The sequence below is a fragment of the Paracoccidioides brasiliensis genome, assembly GCF_000150735.1.
Source record: "Paracoccidioides brasiliensis Pb18 unplaced genomic scaffold supercont2.11, whole genome shotgun sequence".
Classification (NCBI taxonomy): domain Eukaryota; kingdom Fungi; phylum Ascomycota; class Eurotiomycetes; order Onygenales; family Ajellomycetaceae; genus Paracoccidioides; species Paracoccidioides brasiliensis.
Window position 1 is genome coordinate 891,448 of NW_011371368.1, and position 18,836 is coordinate 910,283.

The 18,836-nt window shown below is 47.2% G+C and overlaps 9 protein-coding genes across 9 annotated transcripts; 4 read left to right on the top strand and 5 right to left on the bottom strand.

Annotated features, from left to right (window-relative positions):
• Positions 1-1,066: 1,066 nt before the first annotated feature.
• Positions 1,067-4,118, bottom strand: PADG_07523 (glucan 1,3-alpha-glucosidase ROT2; the record flags this gene model as incomplete). Its single annotated transcript, XM_010764585.1, has 3 exons — positions 1,067-3,137; positions 3,210-3,963; positions 4,034-4,118. 3 exons carry the CDS (start codon positions 4,116-4,118, stop codon positions 1,067-1,069), a joined length of 2,910 nt encoding a protein of 969 aa, XP_010762887.1.
• A 460-nt stretch (positions 4,119-4,578) lies between these two features.
• On the top strand, positions 4,579-5,492 carry PADG_07524 (nucleoside diphosphate kinase; the record flags this gene model as incomplete). Its single annotated transcript, XM_010764586.1, has 7 exons — positions 4,579-4,598; positions 4,681-4,711; positions 4,810-4,853; positions 4,924-5,027; positions 5,108-5,173; positions 5,233-5,297; positions 5,364-5,492. 7 exons carry the CDS (start codon positions 4,579-4,581, stop codon positions 5,490-5,492), a joined length of 459 nt encoding a protein of 152 aa, XP_010762888.1.
• A 194-nt stretch (positions 5,493-5,686) lies between these two features.
• Positions 5,687-6,355, bottom strand: PADG_07525 (uncharacterized protein; the record flags this gene model as incomplete). Its single annotated transcript, XM_010764587.1, has 1 exon — positions 5,687-6,355. The coding sequence occupies one exon, from the start codon at positions 6,353-6,355 to the stop codon at positions 5,687-5,689; it is 669 nt and encodes a 222-aa protein (XP_010762889.1).
• Positions 6,356-6,966: 611 nt separating this feature from the next.
• Positions 6,967-8,276, bottom strand: PADG_07526 (uncharacterized protein; the record flags this gene model as incomplete). Its single annotated transcript, XM_010764588.1, has 5 exons — positions 6,967-7,184; positions 7,256-7,517; positions 7,573-7,650; positions 7,730-7,881; positions 7,964-8,276. 5 exons carry the CDS (start codon positions 8,274-8,276, stop codon positions 6,967-6,969), a joined length of 1,023 nt encoding a protein of 340 aa, XP_010762890.1.
• A 331-nt stretch (positions 8,277-8,607) lies between these two features.
• PADG_07527 (uncharacterized protein) lies at positions 8,608-9,237 on the top strand (the record flags this gene model as incomplete). The annotated part of the gene is made up of 2 exons (XM_010764468.1): positions 8,608-9,075; positions 9,142-9,237. 2 exons carry the CDS (start codon positions 8,608-8,610, stop codon positions 9,235-9,237), a joined length of 564 nt encoding a protein of 187 aa, XP_010762770.1.
• Positions 9,238-10,846: 1,609 nt separating this feature from the next.
• On the top strand, positions 10,847-13,086 carry PADG_07528 (methylenetetrahydrofolate reductase; the record flags this gene model as incomplete). Its single annotated transcript, XM_010764589.1, has 2 exons — positions 10,847-10,933; positions 11,035-13,086. The coding sequence occupies 2 exons, from the start codon at positions 10,847-10,849 to the stop codon at positions 13,084-13,086; spliced, it is 2,139 nt and encodes a 712-aa protein (XP_010762891.1).
• Positions 13,087-14,413: 1,327 nt separating this feature from the next.
• PADG_07529 (uncharacterized protein) lies at positions 14,414-16,006 on the bottom strand (the record flags this gene model as incomplete). The annotated part of the gene is made up of 3 exons (XM_010764590.1): positions 14,414-14,588; positions 14,683-15,682; positions 15,772-16,006. 3 exons carry the CDS (start codon positions 16,004-16,006, stop codon positions 14,414-14,416), a joined length of 1,410 nt encoding a protein of 469 aa, XP_010762892.1.
• A 384-nt stretch (positions 16,007-16,390) lies between these two features.
• PADG_07530 (thymidylate kinase) lies at positions 16,391-17,153 on the top strand (the record flags this gene model as incomplete). Its single annotated transcript, XM_010764591.1, has 2 exons — positions 16,391-16,541; positions 16,606-17,153. 2 exons carry the CDS (start codon positions 16,391-16,393, stop codon positions 17,151-17,153), a joined length of 699 nt encoding a protein of 232 aa, XP_010762893.1.
• Positions 17,154-17,202: 49 nt separating this feature from the next.
• On the bottom strand, positions 17,203-18,646 carry PADG_07531 (structure-specific endonuclease subunit SLX1; the record flags this gene model as incomplete). The annotated part of the gene is made up of 2 exons (XM_010764469.1): positions 17,203-18,262; positions 18,372-18,646. 2 exons carry the CDS (start codon positions 18,644-18,646, stop codon positions 17,203-17,205), a joined length of 1,335 nt encoding a protein of 444 aa, XP_010762771.1.
• Positions 18,647-18,836: the final 190 nt, after the last annotated feature.

Sequence of the window (18,836 nt, forward strand, 5' to 3'; positions counted from 1 at the left end):
CAGCCTCCACCCTCCCATTGTAGAAGAACTGCTTGACAATGCTCAGCAAGGGGAAGACAACCAAATCCCGGGAATTAGTAACAGGGCGAGGTAGATGAAGTTGGTTTTCTGGGTCATTGTGGATGCTTGATGACACCCTCTGTGACGAACAGGAATGGCAAGGAATTTATAGCATGGTGATGCGGAGAAGATGGCTATGAATATGGGATATCAGGTCCATAGGAATTAATAGCGACTCCTGATACTAGAAAGCATGCCAAAGCTACCGGCAATGCCCGGGACAGCTTGGCCAAAATATATCTCAAAGCACCATGATCCAGGGAAGCGGTTTTAACCATAAAGCAGAGCCGAGTTTCCAAGCATAAGCTCTAGAGGACTAGTTAAATCAAAATCTGTGACAAGCTTTAACAGCGACATCCTTAATCTATATAATTGAACACACAGGAATGCCGAGGTCACTCTGGTACCTGCGGCATGGCATGACTGAAACGTTTTCATATGTATGGTCATGTATGCATAATGCTCTGATATAAAGAAGTCATTTCCTGACTGGGTGTCATTATGAATTGACATAAAATTGGATTCACGGTCTATTCCAGATAGGGAACAGCAATTAGAAGCGCTCCTCTACATCGTCCCCACCAAGTTGAGCATGTAAAGGGATGGAGGCCACGATCTGCTTTTGCAATGTAAAATCTGCAATCTTCTCTCACGTCTAACGACTGATGCTCAGTTGCTAATATTGCGACCCTCCGTGTAGGGACACACATTGCTCTCGAGAGCCCTAGTTTTGAAGGGAATGATGAAAAAGTGCCAGGAAGGAAAATGGGTAACACAGACCGATAATTGTAATTATAGGCGTTATATTTTCTCTTTTGCATTGGTATGAACACTGAGATAAGAAAGGAGAAACCGAAAAGGAAATAATGAAATGGAAATGTAAGATATAGAATCTATACAAAATATCATAAAAATGGAGCTATCGATGGCATGATACTCAACGGAATCCGATACGGGAGAGTGACTGAATCATCAGCATGCCCAGAAGAGCCGTGTAAAAGGCGAACTAAGAAAAATCCACTTTCCATAAGTTTCCAATAGATACGCCGGGGTTCTTGACCACAGCAAAGGCAGCCTTCCCGCCTTGTTTAGCATGCCACTGCAAGCTCGCTTTGCGGGACCCAGTCTGAACCCCTTCCTCAAGGACAAGGACACTCGACTTTGCCTCCCACGCATCTGGAGCGCCAACAATGATGATTTTTTCCACATGCACCCCTGCCATCGTCTTCAGGTACTGTGCGCTTTTGGGCCCCTCAGTCCCGATACTTCTGGACGTCAATGTCGACCCAGAGAACGAGAAGTGGCGGTGAATGTGAGCTCCATCCTGATAGTCAAATGTTTCACCGTCATCAATGTACAGTGTTCCTTCAGCTTGGCCGTTCTTGTCTAGTGTAATAAAGAGGGTGTATGGGTCCCATTTCATCAGTCCGCTGCTCCTGCGAGGTCGATCTTTGCGTGAGATGATATGGCCACCTTGCACCAGGAGAGGAATTTTTTCTAACGGAGCTTGTACGGTGTGTTTCTTCCCAGCGCCCCGATAGATGGTGTAGTCGAAATAATCGTAGTAATTTTCGTCATCGGCAAGGTAGATATCCGTGCTGTTGGCGCCCTCAGCCACAATTGGCTTGGCAAGCAGTCCCGTGGACCCTAAGTACAATTGATCATCAATAGCGAAGCCCGCTTCATCATCGGGGTGAACATAATACTGAGGGCGAACGATGGGGGAACCGTCAACAGAAGCCTGTTGGAAAGCGGTATACCATGCCGGGAGTAGCTGGTATCTTAGTTGTAGAGCTTGAGCGATGATACTCATATATGGCTCTCCGGCTAAATACGGCTCACGCCTGCGCGTGTCAATGTGCGCATGAGCACGGAAGAAGGGATAAAATATTCCAGTCTGGTACCACCTCGTAAGCAGCTCTTTGCTCGGGTTACCAAAGAAGCCGCCAACATCAGCGCCCGCAAAGGGAAATCCGGCAATGCCGTTGTTGAGGATCATTGGGAGTGATGCAGCAAGATGAGCCCAATCCGCCAGATTGTCACCAGTCCACATGGCTCCCATACGCTGCGTTCCAGCAAAGAAGGATCGTGTCAGGACGAATGGTCTGCGGACGTCGCCCTTTTTACGCTCTAATAGAGCGTTGTAGGTAGCGTTGATAAACGTCATGCCGTTAAGGTTGTGCAGGTCACGATGCTCCCAACCTCCATAATGGATATTATCCTTTGGCATCGTTGTCTCTGGGCCGTTAAAGACCGAAGGCTCGTTCATATCATTCCATACGAACACATTAGAATGAGTACCCTTGAATTTGTCATATTTGAAGAGCGAAGTCCACCACGATACCGCAGCCGGGTTGAAACAATCGATCCAATGCGAAGATCCAGGCCAGCACCACCCGTCATATATATTCCCTTCTTTATTTTTCACAGCCAGCCCTTGGGACTTCAACTGATCTACAATCGGATAGTTTGCTTCGTTTTTGATGTGAGGATCGATAATTACAACGAGTTTGCGTTCCGAATTATCGAGCTGCTTCTGCATGCCATCCGGATCTGGGAAAGTGTGAGGATCCCAAGTAAAGTATTTCTTTTGGTCAGTATATTCAATGTCGAGCCAGATGACATCGTAAGGGATTTGATACAAGTCAAATTTCCTATCAACGTCTCTCACATCTTCATCAGTTACGTAGTTCCAGCGACATTGATGATATCCGATCGCAAAATGTTGGGGTAGCTGGGTGAAACCGGTAAGTTCACCATATTTCTTGCTGAGCGCATGAGGTGTTGGGCCTAAGAACACAAAAACATCGAGTAGACCAGTTTCTGAGAACCAATGAGTTTGTGTGCTAATTTTACCTGTCACGCCGAGTGCGAGAGGATTTGTTGAAGCCTTGGTTTTGATAATGTCGACCCAAGTCTCTGCGGCGTTCAACCACAGCACACCCACAGTGGACCCTTTGCGATGTGCTTGCATAAAAGGGATGGATCCATAGAGTGTCATTGGGCTATTCAGTTCATACTCAAACACATCGCTGTTGTACAAACGGTACGGTTCAGTGTGCTGCCCATAGCCACCCCTGAAAGTAAGAGTTAGCAGGTTCATGAAGTACGATGGTTTTTTTTAAGAAGAAAAGAAAAGAAAAGCATACCTCGTCTCTTTTAGAGAAAGGGAATCGGCATGCTCTGGAATTCCAAACACATGCTTGTATCCAGGGAAACAAATATCCAAACCAACACTCTCGGGGCCTCTTGGTTTTGAATCGATATTTCCACCAAATGATTCTTCCCACCAACTGTTGTTATCTGCATCATCCTGTAGCGTCGACTCCTTATCATATCCCTCGGGCTTCTCAACCTTAGGTCTCCAATGCTCGATGTTCAAGAGTCCCTTGTCGTTGAGTTGGATGTGCGTTTCGCCATCCCTTTGGAAGTGCACTTCGAAAGGAGAGTGTCTGATAACCGCCTGAAACTTCTTGTCGGGCCCATAACTGACCGTCGTAACGCCAGCTTCAGTCCCCTTGACAATTTCAGCCGAAGAGCTCGGCTCTAATCCTCCAACAATTGCCCATTTCGAAGCTTCATTATAACGTTCCTTTCTGATATTGCTCCCATGTCGTATTTTTATATCTCCCTTCCTCCGTTTCTCTTCATCCACTGTGATCCTGGCAACTCCTGACTCTAGGAAAGATACGGTGAGAGGGAGCTTAACCTTCTTGTTGTTCTCTATAGTCTTGATGATGTTTCCAAGCAATTGGCCTTTAGAAAAACTGATAGAGCTGGATTCTAGTTGGTAAGGAGAGGACCATGACGAGCCTTTGTTAGAGACATAATCGGCATAATCTCTATTTCGCTTGCAGAAGCCGGACTGTGAACATGTCTTGAAGTTTTCGTGCTTGACCATCTCTGGACAAAGGTAAAAGGCGTTAGAGATCCAATTGCTTGATTAATCCAGGGTAAATAATCATCAACAAACCTCCAGGAGCAACTAGACATGAAAGAATAGCCAAAATGGCCAGACACAACGTCCATCCAGTGGGCGAAGGCGTGAACGCTGCCATTATGATGACGGATTCTCTGGATACGTGGTGTACTCTCGTGGAAACTCGGGTTTCGATAACCAGAAAGTTCAAGACATGTAGAATTGTAAGCAAATCATGTAAAATACCTTCAATCCCGTAGCATACAAACCCTCAGCTAGCTGGATATTAAACCTTAGACTGTTCTGGAGTCCAATTGCAACCTGGGTGTTGTTTGTATGCGGATAGCGGACGTCGTCTGGCAATTCCAAGGTTTGGCGAAGGTTGCCTCGTCTCAACATGCCTGTTTGGCATGTCCCGGCTAAGATTGCTCTGTGCGACCACACCACCACGGCCCACCGCCCTCGGCAGAATAATTTAAAGCAGCTAATTTATTTCCCCCACCAAACATATTTTTCACCACTAACTATACAAACCACAGCCATTGAACATCCATAACAGATCTCTACGGATATTTTGGTGATACCTCTATTAAACCAACATGTCTGCCTCAGAACAAACGTATGTTGGTGTTTTTCTGTTCCCTGTTCCTGGTTTCCCTCCTCGTGAGCGTATGCATTAATATTTTCTGACCGCTCTCCAGTTTCATTGCTATCAAGCCCGATGGAGTCCAGGTATGACCAGCAAATAGACCCGTTATTTCCTTACATCCACCATATGTTACCAAACGACCTTCTTGTTCATTTTGAATACTGACATTCCTCGTTCCCAGCGCGGACTTGTTGGCCCTATCATATCCCGCTTCGAGAACCGCGGGTGAGTGGGAACTGTACCTGACGGAGAGAATACGCGGGACGCAATGTTCTGATGTTCTAACGGGCCGCAGATTCAAACTTGCTGCCATCAAGCTCGTCACGCCCTCAAAGGAGCACCTCGAGAAGCATTATGAGGATCTCTCTAGCAAGCCTTTCTTCAACGGCCTCGTCAGCTGTTAGTATACCCCGCTATTCCCATCACAAAGGGTCGAACCATTTCTCCCAAATGACGACGTTATGCTGATAATTCGTTAGATATGCTGAGTGGCCCCATCTGCGCCATGGTCTGGGAGGGCCGTAACGTCGTCAAGACTGGCCGTAGTATGTGTATACCCAATTCTTCCTTCCACCATCGATGTTCTAACATTCCTGGTCAACAGCCATCCTTGGGGCAACAAACCCGGCGGACTCTGCACCGGGCACTATCCGCGGTGACTACGCAATTGTAAGTGACCAGCAAGCAACTTGAGACCCGCAGGTTTTCCGCTATAGCTCTAACCAAACTTCGTAGGACGTGGGTCGCAATGTCTGCCACGGATCCGACAGTGTCGAGAGCGCTAAGAAGGAAATTGCCCTTTGGTTCAAGCCTGAGGAGCTCGTGAAGTATGAGCAGAGCCAGGCCAACTGGATCTACGAGTAGATCTATAAACTTAGCAACTTAGCGTACCTGCCCTAAATGATGTGATGTCAGTTAATGACACGACGACAAGAATATAGACAAATGTTTTACATTCCACAATATAAAACTCCAATTCATACCCTTTCATATAAATACCCCAACCTGACCACAGCCATGGCCAAAAATCTGGCTAAAACCAAAGGTCCATTTCACATCTACCCCTTCTTGCCAAATACCTTCCCGACCCCCTTCCCCACAGGCTCAAGCAAAACTCTAGCAAACCACGGCGTAGCCCAAACACTAAGCACGACCCGCACAGGCAACAAGGCCTTCGTAATAGCATATGCGGTCGCAAACTCCAAGACCAACCTCACCCCTCTATCCCTACACTCAACAAGCCCAACCCGCCCCTCAGAAGCCTTGCCTTTCATATCTCTCTCCATTTCTATCACTGTTTCCGCCTCTACTTCCGCTTCCGCTCCAACCCACCCTTTCCTCCTCAACCACCTCCCAAATTTTCGCACCCCTTCATCTACCTTCCCATCTCCTAACGATGGAATCCAGCCCCCGTAATGAAATGCCCCCGTCAAACCTAGAAGTGGTACTACGGCTGTGATCTCATGTAGGATTAGGAAGGAAGTGACGTGTGTGACTGGCGCGTTGAGAAGAGGGGTTGTGTAAAGTCTGAGGAGGCGGGGGAGGCGGTTGTTGAAGGTTTGGAGGCGTGTGCGGAGGCGGGAGGAATTGGGGTAGGATGGAGGTGGGGGTGGGGGTGGGGGTGGGGTGGTGGAGAATTGCTGGCGGGAGATGGTTTGGTGGATGGACCGAGCGCGGAGCGGGCGTTGCAGAGGGATAGTTGGTGCTATAGGGGTCCGGAGAGGCATTCTGTTTCCTTCTTCCCCCTCTCGCGCCTTTTTAGTTGTTTTTCTTTGTTTATTAAAAAGGAGTTATTGGTTTTGCATTATCGGGACGGTATGAAGATATGGTGGTTCGATGATTGAATCAGTGACTTGTTAATCTATAGCGAGAACAGGTTCAATTAGAGAGGTGAGGGCGGAAAATTATGCCTATAGCGCACTTCAATGGGCGTAGAGATATGTAAAAGAGAATGGATGAATTAACACACGAACGGAAGGCAGTGAATTCTGCTATGTCGAGGAGGAGAGGCTCAAGATCGCATAAGGCAGCGAATACGAGATGTTTGTTTCGTTTGCATGCGGCTCGGCTTCTCTTAACTGCGGGGAGGCTTCCAGGGCTGAAATGAAGATTAACTGCTAATTAGCAGCGGATCTGTTTTTGCAGCCTTGGAATGAGTACTCGAATGTATGTGGTACCGGCTCTAGGAACCCGTATAGGCCATTTTTAATATTTGTTTGATTTAACCCATTTACAATGCTATAACCCTTGTCTCCTTCCATCCCCGTATTTATATCGTATTCTTCCAAATAAAACCAGACAGCTCTGTACACACCAAATGGGGTGGCAGCACGTTAAACTATATAGGTATCGATTTTTTCTCGACGTCCTGTACAAAATCAACAATGTTCTGGATATACTCCCTGGACTCCTTGTTCAGCTGTTGGAGGAAGAAATAAAACGCGTGCGGGAGCCCGACAAATCCCTTCACGGTCGCCGGAACCCCAGCTGCCTTCAGGGCCTCCCCGTAGGCAAAAGCTTCATCACGCAGGGGATCGAGACCGGCTACTTGGATGACTATGCAAAAATAGTTGTTAGTTGAAACGTATTGAATAAATCTATATATGCCGAGTATTAGTTTCACTTACGGGCTGGAGGGAGATTTGCATGGCTTTCAGCCAGGATGGGATTTGCATAGGCGTCCGGCTTCAGTTCCGGAAGATACAAATTCCAGTGGAATAGGGCTCTTGAGGACGATGCGACGGCCTCATTCTCATTCTTTTCCCAGCTCCTATATTCATATTTGTCGCGCGGGAATAGGTCTGGGTGACATATCATTGGCATGTTGAGGACTTGGCCAATAATTCCGGTGACTCCCTCATCTCGGGCCTTCAGTGCGATACAAGCCGCCTTGCGAACTGTTATTATTTGCCGGATTGATGAACGGGTGGTGTAAGAAACTTACAAGATTTCCACCGCCACTTGTGCCTGCTAGGATAATCTTCTCCGGGTTGATACCGAGGGTTGAGGCATTCGATTTGCACTATACCATTGGTTAGAATTCATAGACTAAAAGTTTTTTTTTTTTTTTCCACCGGCCTCAGGGGCCATTTGTGGCATACCCAGAGCAACGCATCGTAGCAGTCATTTAACGGGTATGGGAACGGAAACTCGGGGCATTTTCGATACTCCACGCTCACGACAACGCATTTGTTATCCTTGGCGACCTGCCTATTCTGCGCCTCTTCGACGTCGTGAGTGCATATCGTCCATCCTGGAATGTATAGAGTTAGAAACGCATCTTGGAACCCCTCCATGGAATTCGGGAAATCACACGGTTGACCAACTCTACTCACCTCCACCATGTGATACAAAGAATAAAGTGGATGTCGGCACGGGATTGATTGGCTTATAAATCCTGAGTTCCATCAAGGTGCCATCGCTCACTGGTATGTTTATATGCTCGACGGTGATGTCTTGGCCAACAACGGGCCCATCATCAAAAACCGCAGGTGGGAATGCGTTCCATGCAGCTTTGAATGTGTCCATATCTTTGATGGCATATATTGCATCAATGGGCTTGCTAGCCTCTTCTTTGAAAGTTTCAAAGACAGGATGAGGCTCGGCAAAGTGTGCATACTTGGACTTAGGCTCTGCGTCGGCTGCCATAGTGTTTCGGGTGGGTGATATGGTCGTTGAAGGGCTTTGGCTGGCTATGTGGCGTCAAGATCTGTTCTCATGAACTTGTTAAGAAGGGAACCTTGGACTTGGGGGTGATTTGATAAATTGAAGTCAAGGAATACTAGCAAGACGAGGGGCTAGCAAGACGAAGGGGGGGAGGTAAGGAGCGATATATACTCCTCACACGATACGTGATCCAAGCCACCATAAAGTACAGAGAAGTGCTAGCAATCAGGAATAGGCTATGTGCATTCCAATTCACGAGGTTCTGTCGCATTAACATAGAGTTAACTACCTACATGCAGCATCTCCTGCAGCAATGGGGCTGGTCCCAGCACCGAATCCGGCCTACTTCCCAATCCGACCCGGTACGTGGAATGGAGACAATGCGAACATAATTCCTAGGGCATTCCTATTGTTGGGATGGATGAAATACTTCCCTAATCAGATAGGTACGGTGCTGGAGCACCCCTTTTCGACTTGTAATTCGTCCGTGCCCAGAGACAAACTCACTCTCACCAGTCCTAGCCAAAAAATCCAAAGCAACCAGTTGGGGCTTGATTGGCGGGGCTTGATTGGCGGGGCTTCATCGAACTCCCCCTCCCCACCTAACCATTGTAGACGCCACTTTCCGGAGCTTAATAGTTCCATTGTTCAAACCTGCATACCCTTCGCATTCCACTGCTTCCGCGCTGAACAAAGGGAACTCAGAAGCAATACCACCACCACTATGAGGATGTCCTTAAGTGGGATTTGTCAGACTATCTTGGAAACCGATGATGGTTTGGTCAGCAGTTGGCAAGTTGTGGGGCTCAGGAACCCTTCGATTTGCAGGTCGCTAATGTCTTTTAAGGTTGGCCCCACAGCACCCACGGACCGTTGTGTGATTGGTCCGATTGCGGTCAAACTCGCCGGACTAACTCTATTGGGTTTAACCTCTCCATGCTAGCCTCTATCGGCCCGGGGGGCTGATTTCTCCCCCGTTTTTGGTTGATTGACAATTTCATGTGCGGAGCGGAGCGTTGCCGTATTGCTATTGTCGTAGGCAGAATATCCAACCCGGACCTGATTTTGCTGCTGTTTGAATGGCTGGTAATTGGCAAATCCACCTTTCCCTAGTTACAGAATTGAAACACGCTTTTGTTTTGGTTTTTAACTATGTCGTCCGTGGGAGCTTTGTCTAGTAAACCTCCCTATGTTCAACCACCCCGCTAAAAGTTTCTACGCTATCTTGATTTTGCATCAACGGTGTCCTAGAGGGAAGAACTTGGGCACCAGCTCTCTGGCAGTGTAAATGTGGGTACATAGGATATGCGAATGTCAAGTAGGAGCAGTGTTTAAACGGCGACGCATATAGCAGACAGGAAACCACTGGTGCTAATATATTACTATCGTGGAGACTTAAGATCCGAAAAGGCCTGATTGTATTCGCCCATAAATCCAATCTGGGTTTGGCCTTGCTCACAACACAAACACAACAATGCGAAGAAAACAAATGGCATAATATTGACGAATTTATATCCGATCCTAAAAGTCGTGTTGATGGATCAGGAGCTCTTCCCCTCTATCCACGAAAGATGTGCATTCGAAATGAGCGCATCAAGATTTGGCGATAACTGCCGCTCACAGTCCTTAGTTAACTTGCGCCACTTATGTCATCTTCCTTGAACCTGTCCTCGAAGAGGGGTAATTTGTGTAAGACACACTGTGTGCAAGCGAATGGATGTTGTCTGACTCGTTTGAAAACGGTAAAATTCAAGATAGCAAGGCACAGAGAAGTGCTATGCTCCATCTCTGGGGATATATTACCAACTAGCTCTGGTCCTTGACTAGCTGGTCAAAATTGGAGTTTAAGGATAATTCGAGTTAATCAGTTCAGCTAACTAACTCAGATCCAACCTAAAGGTCAAGATACCCCACCATGAAGGTATTTGTAGAACAACCCGACCTGTTAAACATTGGGTTTGGCCTTTTAAATCTACCAGTTCCGTGGAACACCTGGCAGTAATAAGGCCGGACATTGAGCCAGGGTTTCAAGGGTTTTCCGCCCAAAATACAATCTTTGACCCAGGTTTAAGCTAGGACCGCTGGCTAGCAAGGTATCTCGCTAGATAATGAGAGAACGAACCGTCACGGCAGAACGCGATGTTGTTGAAACCAATCTCAGCAGTCGGATGCAGCTTGTCTGCTCGGATCCCACCCTAGGCATTCGCAGACTGCTAGTTAGCATCTTGGACGCATCGTAAGGGGCACATATAAATATACCACTCAATAAACGCTAGGATTGTAAAGTTTGGGTTTTAGAGAATCATGCAGGGTTTACTTGACAAGAAATATAATAGTTCTGGTTGTCACTGTGTAGTTTGTTAAGTAGGTACCTAGTAACTGGTTATATGTCGATTTGACCGACAAGATTTGTGGTGGTTGGCGAGAGGCACGGAAATCTTCGACCTCGAACCGAGACGGGGGGGCATTTTTCTTAAACGTCTTGCTGACGACCAACCTCATCCCAGCGAAAGACAACGACAACAATAACAACCACAAAAGCAACAATAGCCATGGAGAGAATATCAGATAAAATAGCTGCTCTGCCTCAGGATGCGAACTACTTCTCTCTCGAGTTTTTCCCTCCGAAGACCCCGATGGTACGTCACACTCGGATTGGCAAATTTCCATTAATTCCCCCGCCGCCCCGTCCCATACTCCCCGTTTCATTTCGCTAAGGCTAATCAGTTATTTTCTATAGGGATTTTTAAATCTCAAAGCCCGTCTGGAGCGCATGTCCCAAGCCCTTCGACCACTTTTCGTGAATGTTACATGGGGCGCTGGTGGAAGCACGGTGTCTAAGTCTCTCGAACTCGCGGAGATGTGCCAGCGCCAACTAGGACTTACCACTTGTTTGCATTTGACGTGTACGAATATGAACAGGACACTGGTGGATGATGCGCTTGCAGAAGCCAATGCGTTGGGTATCCGAAATATCCTGGCATTGCGTGGCGATCCTCCACGCAGCGAAGAGTATAATATCGACGGAGAAGATGACAGTAACAAAGACTTTACGCATGCAGTTGATTTGGTGAGGTACATACGTCGTATGTATGGCGATTATTTCTGTATCGGAGTAGCAGCATATCCGGAAGGACATTCCGATGAATCACATCCTGAGGTGCAGGATCCCGCGAGAGATCTCCCATATCTGGTGGAAAAACGAAAGGCTGGGGCCGACTTTATTATGACCCAACTGATCTACGATTTGGAAGCGTATAAGCGATTTGAGGAGATGCTCCGAAATCATGAATCAGGAGTTTTCAAAACTATCCCTATCATCGCTGGTTTGATGCCCATACAGAGCTATCATATTTTAACCAGGACCACGAAACTCAGCCATGCCAAAGTACCTCCTGACATCATGGCGCGTGTGGAAGAAGTTAAAGCGGACGATGAGGCAGTGAAGCAAATCGGTATCGATATTCTTTGCGAGATTGTCAATGGGATAAAGAACCTTCCTTGCCCTGGTCCACGCGGGCTCCATTTCTATACCCTTAATTTAGAAAAAGCAGTCGCCTTTATCGTCGAGAGATGTAACCTTATACCCACATCATCCGAACCTTCAAGCGATTCAGATACCGAGTTGGACTCGGCAGTTTTCATAGCCCCGGGAATGAAAAATGGCGTTCCCCTAATATCAAAAAGAAGAGCTTCATCCCTAAATTCCCAACCTCATAACCGATTAATTGTCGATCACCCAGCCTCTTTATCGATTGGGGCCCCCTCTTCCCAAACTTCTACTACGCATGAGACCCAAGCTCTAGGTGCCGGCATGCTAGCCCTTAATCCTCCGCATCAATCCACAGCGCTACAAATATCTGAAGGCATGGGTGCACTGGGACGGGAAGCGACTTGGGACGATTTTCCAAATGGCCGCTGGGGCGATGCACGATCCCCGGCTTTCGGAGAAATTGATGGATACGGGCCATCGCTACACGTCAATGCCAATGTAGCGCGTCAATTATGGGGATATCCAACATCTAGAGAAGACATTAACAAACTTTTCCACTGCCATGTGTCTGGTGAGCTTCACATAGTACCCTGGTCAGAGGGTGGAAGTGCAGAGGATTCTGGTGGCTTGAATGCAGAGACTGCTACTATTCGCGAAGAACTCCTCCAGCTCATAGACGGACGCGGATGGTGGACGCTCGCGTCTCAACCTGCGGTAAATGGAGTACGTAGCGATCATCCAATTTTCGGCTGGGGTCCGCGCGGCGAGGGATTCGTTTTCCAAAAAGCGTTTGTCGAATTCTTTTGCTCAGGACAAGACTTTGAAAAGATATTGAAACCAATATTTAAACGTCATGGCCAAGACGAACTCTCATGGTTTGCAACTAATGCTTCTGGTGACTTCCAGTCGTCCTCTTCTTTCACAGGGACCACCGGCCTTGACGACGCCGTTCCTGATTATAATGGTGCAGCAAGCAGCAATGGGGTCAACGCTGTTACATGGGGCGTGTTCAAGGGCAAAGAGATAATCACTCCCACGATCATTGAAGAAGTGAGTTTCCGCGCCTGGGGGCATGAAGCGTTTCGTATTTGGGATGAATGGAGACGCATTTTCCGTCGTGGGAGTCCTACGGAGCAATTGCTAGACCAACTTAAAAAGGACGCTTGGCTGATCTGTGTGGTCGGTCAGAAATTCGGTGCTGGATGCGGGGGTAAAGAAGCCTCTGAGGCGGAGAAGTTCTTATGGAGAGTGCTTGCAGGGAAAGAAGATACCGAAGCCAATCCAACTGGGCTCTATTGAATAAATACGGTCTCGGATGGAGCAATGTTGATGTTCTGGGACATATTCATAAATTTTCATTCCAGACCGGCAATGGCTGACACGCCTTTATTGAGCGATCCTCAGTTGTTCTTCTCCGCTTTTTGAGATGCTATGCTGGGAAACTGTACATTTAATGGCAGTTGAGTGACAGTGGGGTATGTTGTTAGACATATCTACATCTATTTGGGAATTTAATCAGATACACCCATTCGTCAAGTATTTCTCCATTCTTACTATTACTTTCCCCCTTATCGTATGTTGCACGCAAAGTGAACATCAGCCTGACCTTGAAGAATATCGCGAAAATTACCCTTGAGAGCTATGATGACACTATCTCGCTTATTCATATCAACTGCTTCAAGATGTCGACATCAAACCTGACGATGCCCGCAATGGCTATCACAGGAAAATGCATTAGCCAGCTGCTTTAGACATAGTATATCAATAGGAACCATTTCCCAAAGGATCGGTTTTATCGTTCCAAGGACGTCTAATGCACAATGCTAAAAGCATACCACTCTGTGGGTAGGATTAAATACCTAGAGTAGCATGTTTTTAATGATATTCCGAAGCATTCGGGGCTTCATCTGCCATCCCAGATGTATCGATCTCATCAAGAGTATTCGGTTTGCCAAAAGCTCTGTCCCGCATCATATTGGCGATGTGGTGGCGAATGTGCAGAACTTGCAGACATGATGGTGCTCAGACCTAAAAATCGTAATCACAAAGCTATATTCGTGGACAAATTTAGCGCCTTCACTTGTTGGAAAGCTTTTGCTAGCAAGAATACTCCAGCAGTGACCACCAACAGCTAGGATAACCCCTGGAAAGCTCAACTAGTTGATTCGGGAAGCGGAGATGGCTTAGTCGCAGTGCTTAGGGTCCCACTGTTGAGCTCCTCTCTATCTTTAAGGCTAAAAAGGTAGCTTGAAGACACTGCAGCTGCTGTAAGATCAACTCCGTACAGAGTATTATCTGTAGGAATCTGAGGAATCTGAGGATTGTATTGGTGGACGACGTCAGGCCTGGTCGCATGACCGAGCTAGGCCGGATCGGAGATCAATGGTAGTGGCTTGGTTACTTAACCGGTGGTTCCGACTCGTAAAATTTCCACATATACCTCTAAACCTCCATGGTTGAATGAATGAGATTACGGCAATGAAGCAGATCGTGATATAATTGTATGTCACTATATGACTTATCAATAGAATTCGTCGCTCTAAATCTTCAACATCCAATGCTTAGCATATATCTAGGTGCATGAGGTTCGACAGAAGCTGAGGAAAAACGATGCATCAAGCCTCATTCACACAGGTTTCTCCGCGAAACCCTGACCTAACATCTCATCCGTATCAACATCTGCACTCGCTAGTGAGGACTCCGATTGTGTGACATTGTTCGTAACATGGTCCAGGCGACCATACGCCTTCGGATTTGAGGGCTTAGCACCTGCTTCGCCTCTGAATTGGTACCCGCGTATTCTGCATAATTTATAATCTTAGTGCGGGCACCCGGAATCATGTATTGCTGGATAGGCTAAGAGTCAGGACATATTAGACCATAGATTTTACATACCTAGGCCCCTGGCCAGTTTGTTGGGGTAGCCCTGAGTCATATGTAAGCTCAAATTTCTGTGCCTCTTCCGCAAACGTGCCTTTGGCAATACTATCTCTAATTGCGGCATAGAAGTTATCCATGACAAGATAGTTATGTACTTGCAAGAGCGTCCATGCAAGCATTTCTTTCGCATGCAATAAGTGCCGGATGTATGCGCGGGTAAATTTTTGGCATGTGTAGCACGGGCAGCCTTGCACAAGGGGCGACATATCCAGCGCATGTGTAGCTGGCCACATGTCAAATCCCAGTGGCTTTAGGCCCGACTCAGCACCTTTTGTTGGACTCGGGAAAGTGAAGTCGAGAGCAATACCCGCGTCCGAAGCGTCTCCAATAAACGGCACGGTTGACAGATCGATACCCAGTGAAACCTCTTTTAGGATCTCTTGTGGCGTTTTAGTTTCACTTAATGCCAAACGCAGAAGCGCAGCCATAGATTCTGGTATCACGGAGCAACTTTCCGGTGAGTAGAGTGCAAAGCCAGCCACATTTGGCTTCATTTCATCCTCCAAATCCTCAAGGTAAAATTTCTGCTGCTCCTTGTCCAGTGGCAGCACAGGCGCAAGAAATAATGCTGTCGTCTGTTTTTCACTCTGAGAACCATATAGCCTTTCCACTGCATCTCTTGTCCATGCATGCGTCCTGTCTACCATCCGGTCTCGTCGCTTAACCCCAGGGGGCTTACTCGGTAAATCTGATAGCCCGACTGCTATATCGGGCTGTAATTTCTGAATAGCTTCTACATATTGTTCAGTTTCTAATTGACGGAACCCAACTGAGGTCAATATCGTTACAGAATTCGAGGCATTTGGAGTTGGACATGGCACGGGCGGAACTCGTCGTGGACCCAAAATCAACAACAGATCTTCCCGTTGACATATGAATTTTCGAAGGGCGGACTCGAACGGCTGCACAGGAGTTGCGTATATCGGCAGCATGTCTCTTTGTCCCCTTTCTGCAACTAAACTGCTCCAATGAGCAGTATTGTCAGTTTAATGGCGGGTGCCGAGCAACGGTTGAGATTTAGTCGCCTGGATGGACGAAACTCACAATCCTCGAAAGCAGTATACAGACTGCTGATTGGCAGCTGCTCGTTCATCAAGTCATGAGATACATGAGGCAATGCACCTCGAGAAGTTATAGGGACAAAGTTTGGTGTCTGTATTGCTTTTCTCCCGAGCAGAGCCAATCTGCCTAGTCGCGGGGCGAGAAGAATTGGCGGAGAACCCAGGAGGCTGAAGCTGAACATCTCATCGGGGAGTTCAGCAAGCAATTCAGATTGCATAATTTAGGAATAACGAAAAAAAAAAGAAAAGGAAAAAGGAAAAAGAAAGGAAAAGAAAAAAGAAAATTCGGTGATGATGGTAAGGGATCTCTGGACACAACGAATAAATCAGTGCTCCGTTCCACGAAGCCGTCACGTGCTCCACGTGTAGTTAAGATCTCGGTTAGTTAAAGTCGCATACAACAGAACGTTGGTTGTGCTAACTCAGTTATTGTAGTTAACTAACTAGTTATAGTTAGTTACGCCAGGAAACGCTGCGGTCATCTAACCTCTCTCCAACAACACGAACAACAAACAGCCTTGGATACGGGGTATGTTAGTCAATTGCTCTGGACAGTACATTTCTATGCATAGATAAAACGATAACTAAAAGGCTATTTTGTGATGGAAGCTGGGCCACCAGGAAATAAAACGCAAAGGGGTGCTCTCATCGTCGTAGAGGGCTTGGATCGGGCTGGCAAATCGACGCAATGCGCATTGTTGCAGAAGACTCTACAGCGAGAGGGGCATGAAGTCAAGTACCGGCGATTCCCAGGTACTTGCTTATGTTCCATTTGTTTATTGTATTACCTAAAATGAGAACTAACACAAATGCGTAGATAGAACTACGGCGATAGGAAAACTGATCAATGCCTATTTGGTTGGAGACTCACAGTTGGATGACCATTCAATCCATCTTCTTTTCTCCGCCAACCGATGGGAGGCAGCTAAGGAGATACAAAAGGATATATCAAACGGCATCAGTATCATTATCGACCGCTACTCCTACTCTGGAGCTGTCTATTCTGCAGCTAAAGATGTCCCCGGCCTGTCGTTGGACTGGGCTTGGCAGCCAGAGATCGGCTTGCCGCAACCCGATATATGGCTCTTCTTGAATATATCCCCGGAGGAAGCCGCAAGGAGAGGTGGCTATGGTCTGGAAAGATATGAGAATGATATTCTTCAGGCTCGAGTACGGCAACTATTTCAAACATTTATCGAGAGAGAGGACCCCGCAAATGTCTGCGTTATTAATGCTGGTCGGTCAGAGGCGGACGTTGCGCAGGATATCCTTAGTGAAGCCAGGAAAGCCATCAAGAAAATTCAAGCCATTGGGCCGCTGAGAAGTCTTGGTGCATTATTACAGCCAGCGGACAGCCAAGCCTAATACCTATCCCGAAGAGGCCGCTTCAGCATTACTCCTTCAATTCTCATGTTCATTCTATGACCTCTGCATCATCCCAGTCGGATAGGTTAATCGTAGCAGATTTTTGCAATCCCAAACGCTGAGTCCTCGTATTTTGATTTCTTCGGCGTCTCTGGGGAGGGGTCTCCATTTCGGGTGTGATTGTTGCGTCAGAATCGTTGCCCGAGCTTTCCCCGCCCGGTCGATGTGCGATTCCCCCAAGTTCACCGATTGCACAATCAATCGTCCACGGATCGTCAGAGCATGGGGTAAGATCGACAATGTCGAGACCCGTGGACACTTGCAACGCATCGCTTTCGTCTTCCGAATGACCCCGACCCCGACCCCGAACACTTTTCAAACCTTGGCCCTTCGGCGTCCCCGCTTGTCGCCGTCTCCTAAACAGTCGATTTACCTCCTCTTGGCCCCGAAGTCGCAAAGAAATTTCTTTCATCATGGTGAGCCATTCTAACTTGCCATAACATGCAGGACAAGTTCCTTCTCGTGGAATTAGTTCCGAATCAGAGTCCTTGTCCTTCAGGAAATGTGACGACAAGCATGAAAGATGAGCTGCGCAGTGACATGAGCTGTGAGAACATACTGCAATGATGTCATGCTGCAAAATTAACCTCTGCTTACACACCCCGCAATTGATTCGTTCTCCATCTTCAAGTAAAAATTGCGACTTCTCCACGTACTCCTTGATACTATTGTAACCGACATCCAAAGTTCCAACCCTCCCTGCTCCCGCGAGCAGCTCTTTTCTTTCGACCTCGCTTATCCCATCTAGTGCAAAATCCGTTACTACTCTGATCCCATCATTGAGCAAACCATCAACGCGCTGCAACCAAACCTGCCATACGCGATGTACATCCGCTGAGAAAAATCGGACCTCGACCGGCCACTTTGAAAAGTACGGTGATCGTAGGAGAAGATGCAGATTTGCCAAAATATTTGTCAGTGAAGTACGAGGTTTAGCAGTGCCTTTGACCCCCTTTCCCGTTCGAGGACATATCCGGACTCCTAATTCCTGGATCACATTCCCGTCGAGATCTGCATGGCGGGAAACCTTTGTATTTTGCCATGCCCATCTAAAAGCGATCGCACGATGAGACAATGCTCCAATAAAATAATAACTGAAGAAAAACACGAAAAAGAGGGACTCTTGTTCTGGTGGGGCTGAATATAGAGCCTACATACTCAAACTGCAACGCAGCAACTCTGCTTGTAAATCCGCTCACTATAGCCACCATCTCCCACGGCCTCAGGTTCTCTCTCAATGTTCGTTTAGCTGCGCCGTTCCTGTCCCCATTGTGCTGGGCCAACCGTCTAGCGGGGTCTGGAGTGGAGCCGATATAGAGACTAGCATGACGAACACATGAACGCAGAAGGTAGCAACAGTAAAAGGCCGGAATGGGTTTGATACATTCCTGGGAATCGTGTATCATAGATAATGATTGGATGCTAGGTGCCATGTTTATGGGACCAGCTGGAGAGAGACTGTGTGTGAATGACGTGAAAAATCTGCTATTTATAAATCAACGAAGTGCCCCTGGTATTCTGCATGAAATCTCAGTGAATTGTTATGATAATTTAAACGTCAAAACCTATTTTGTTGGTGTTACGGTTGGGGGGGGGTGGGGGGGGGGTTGGGGTGGTGGGGTA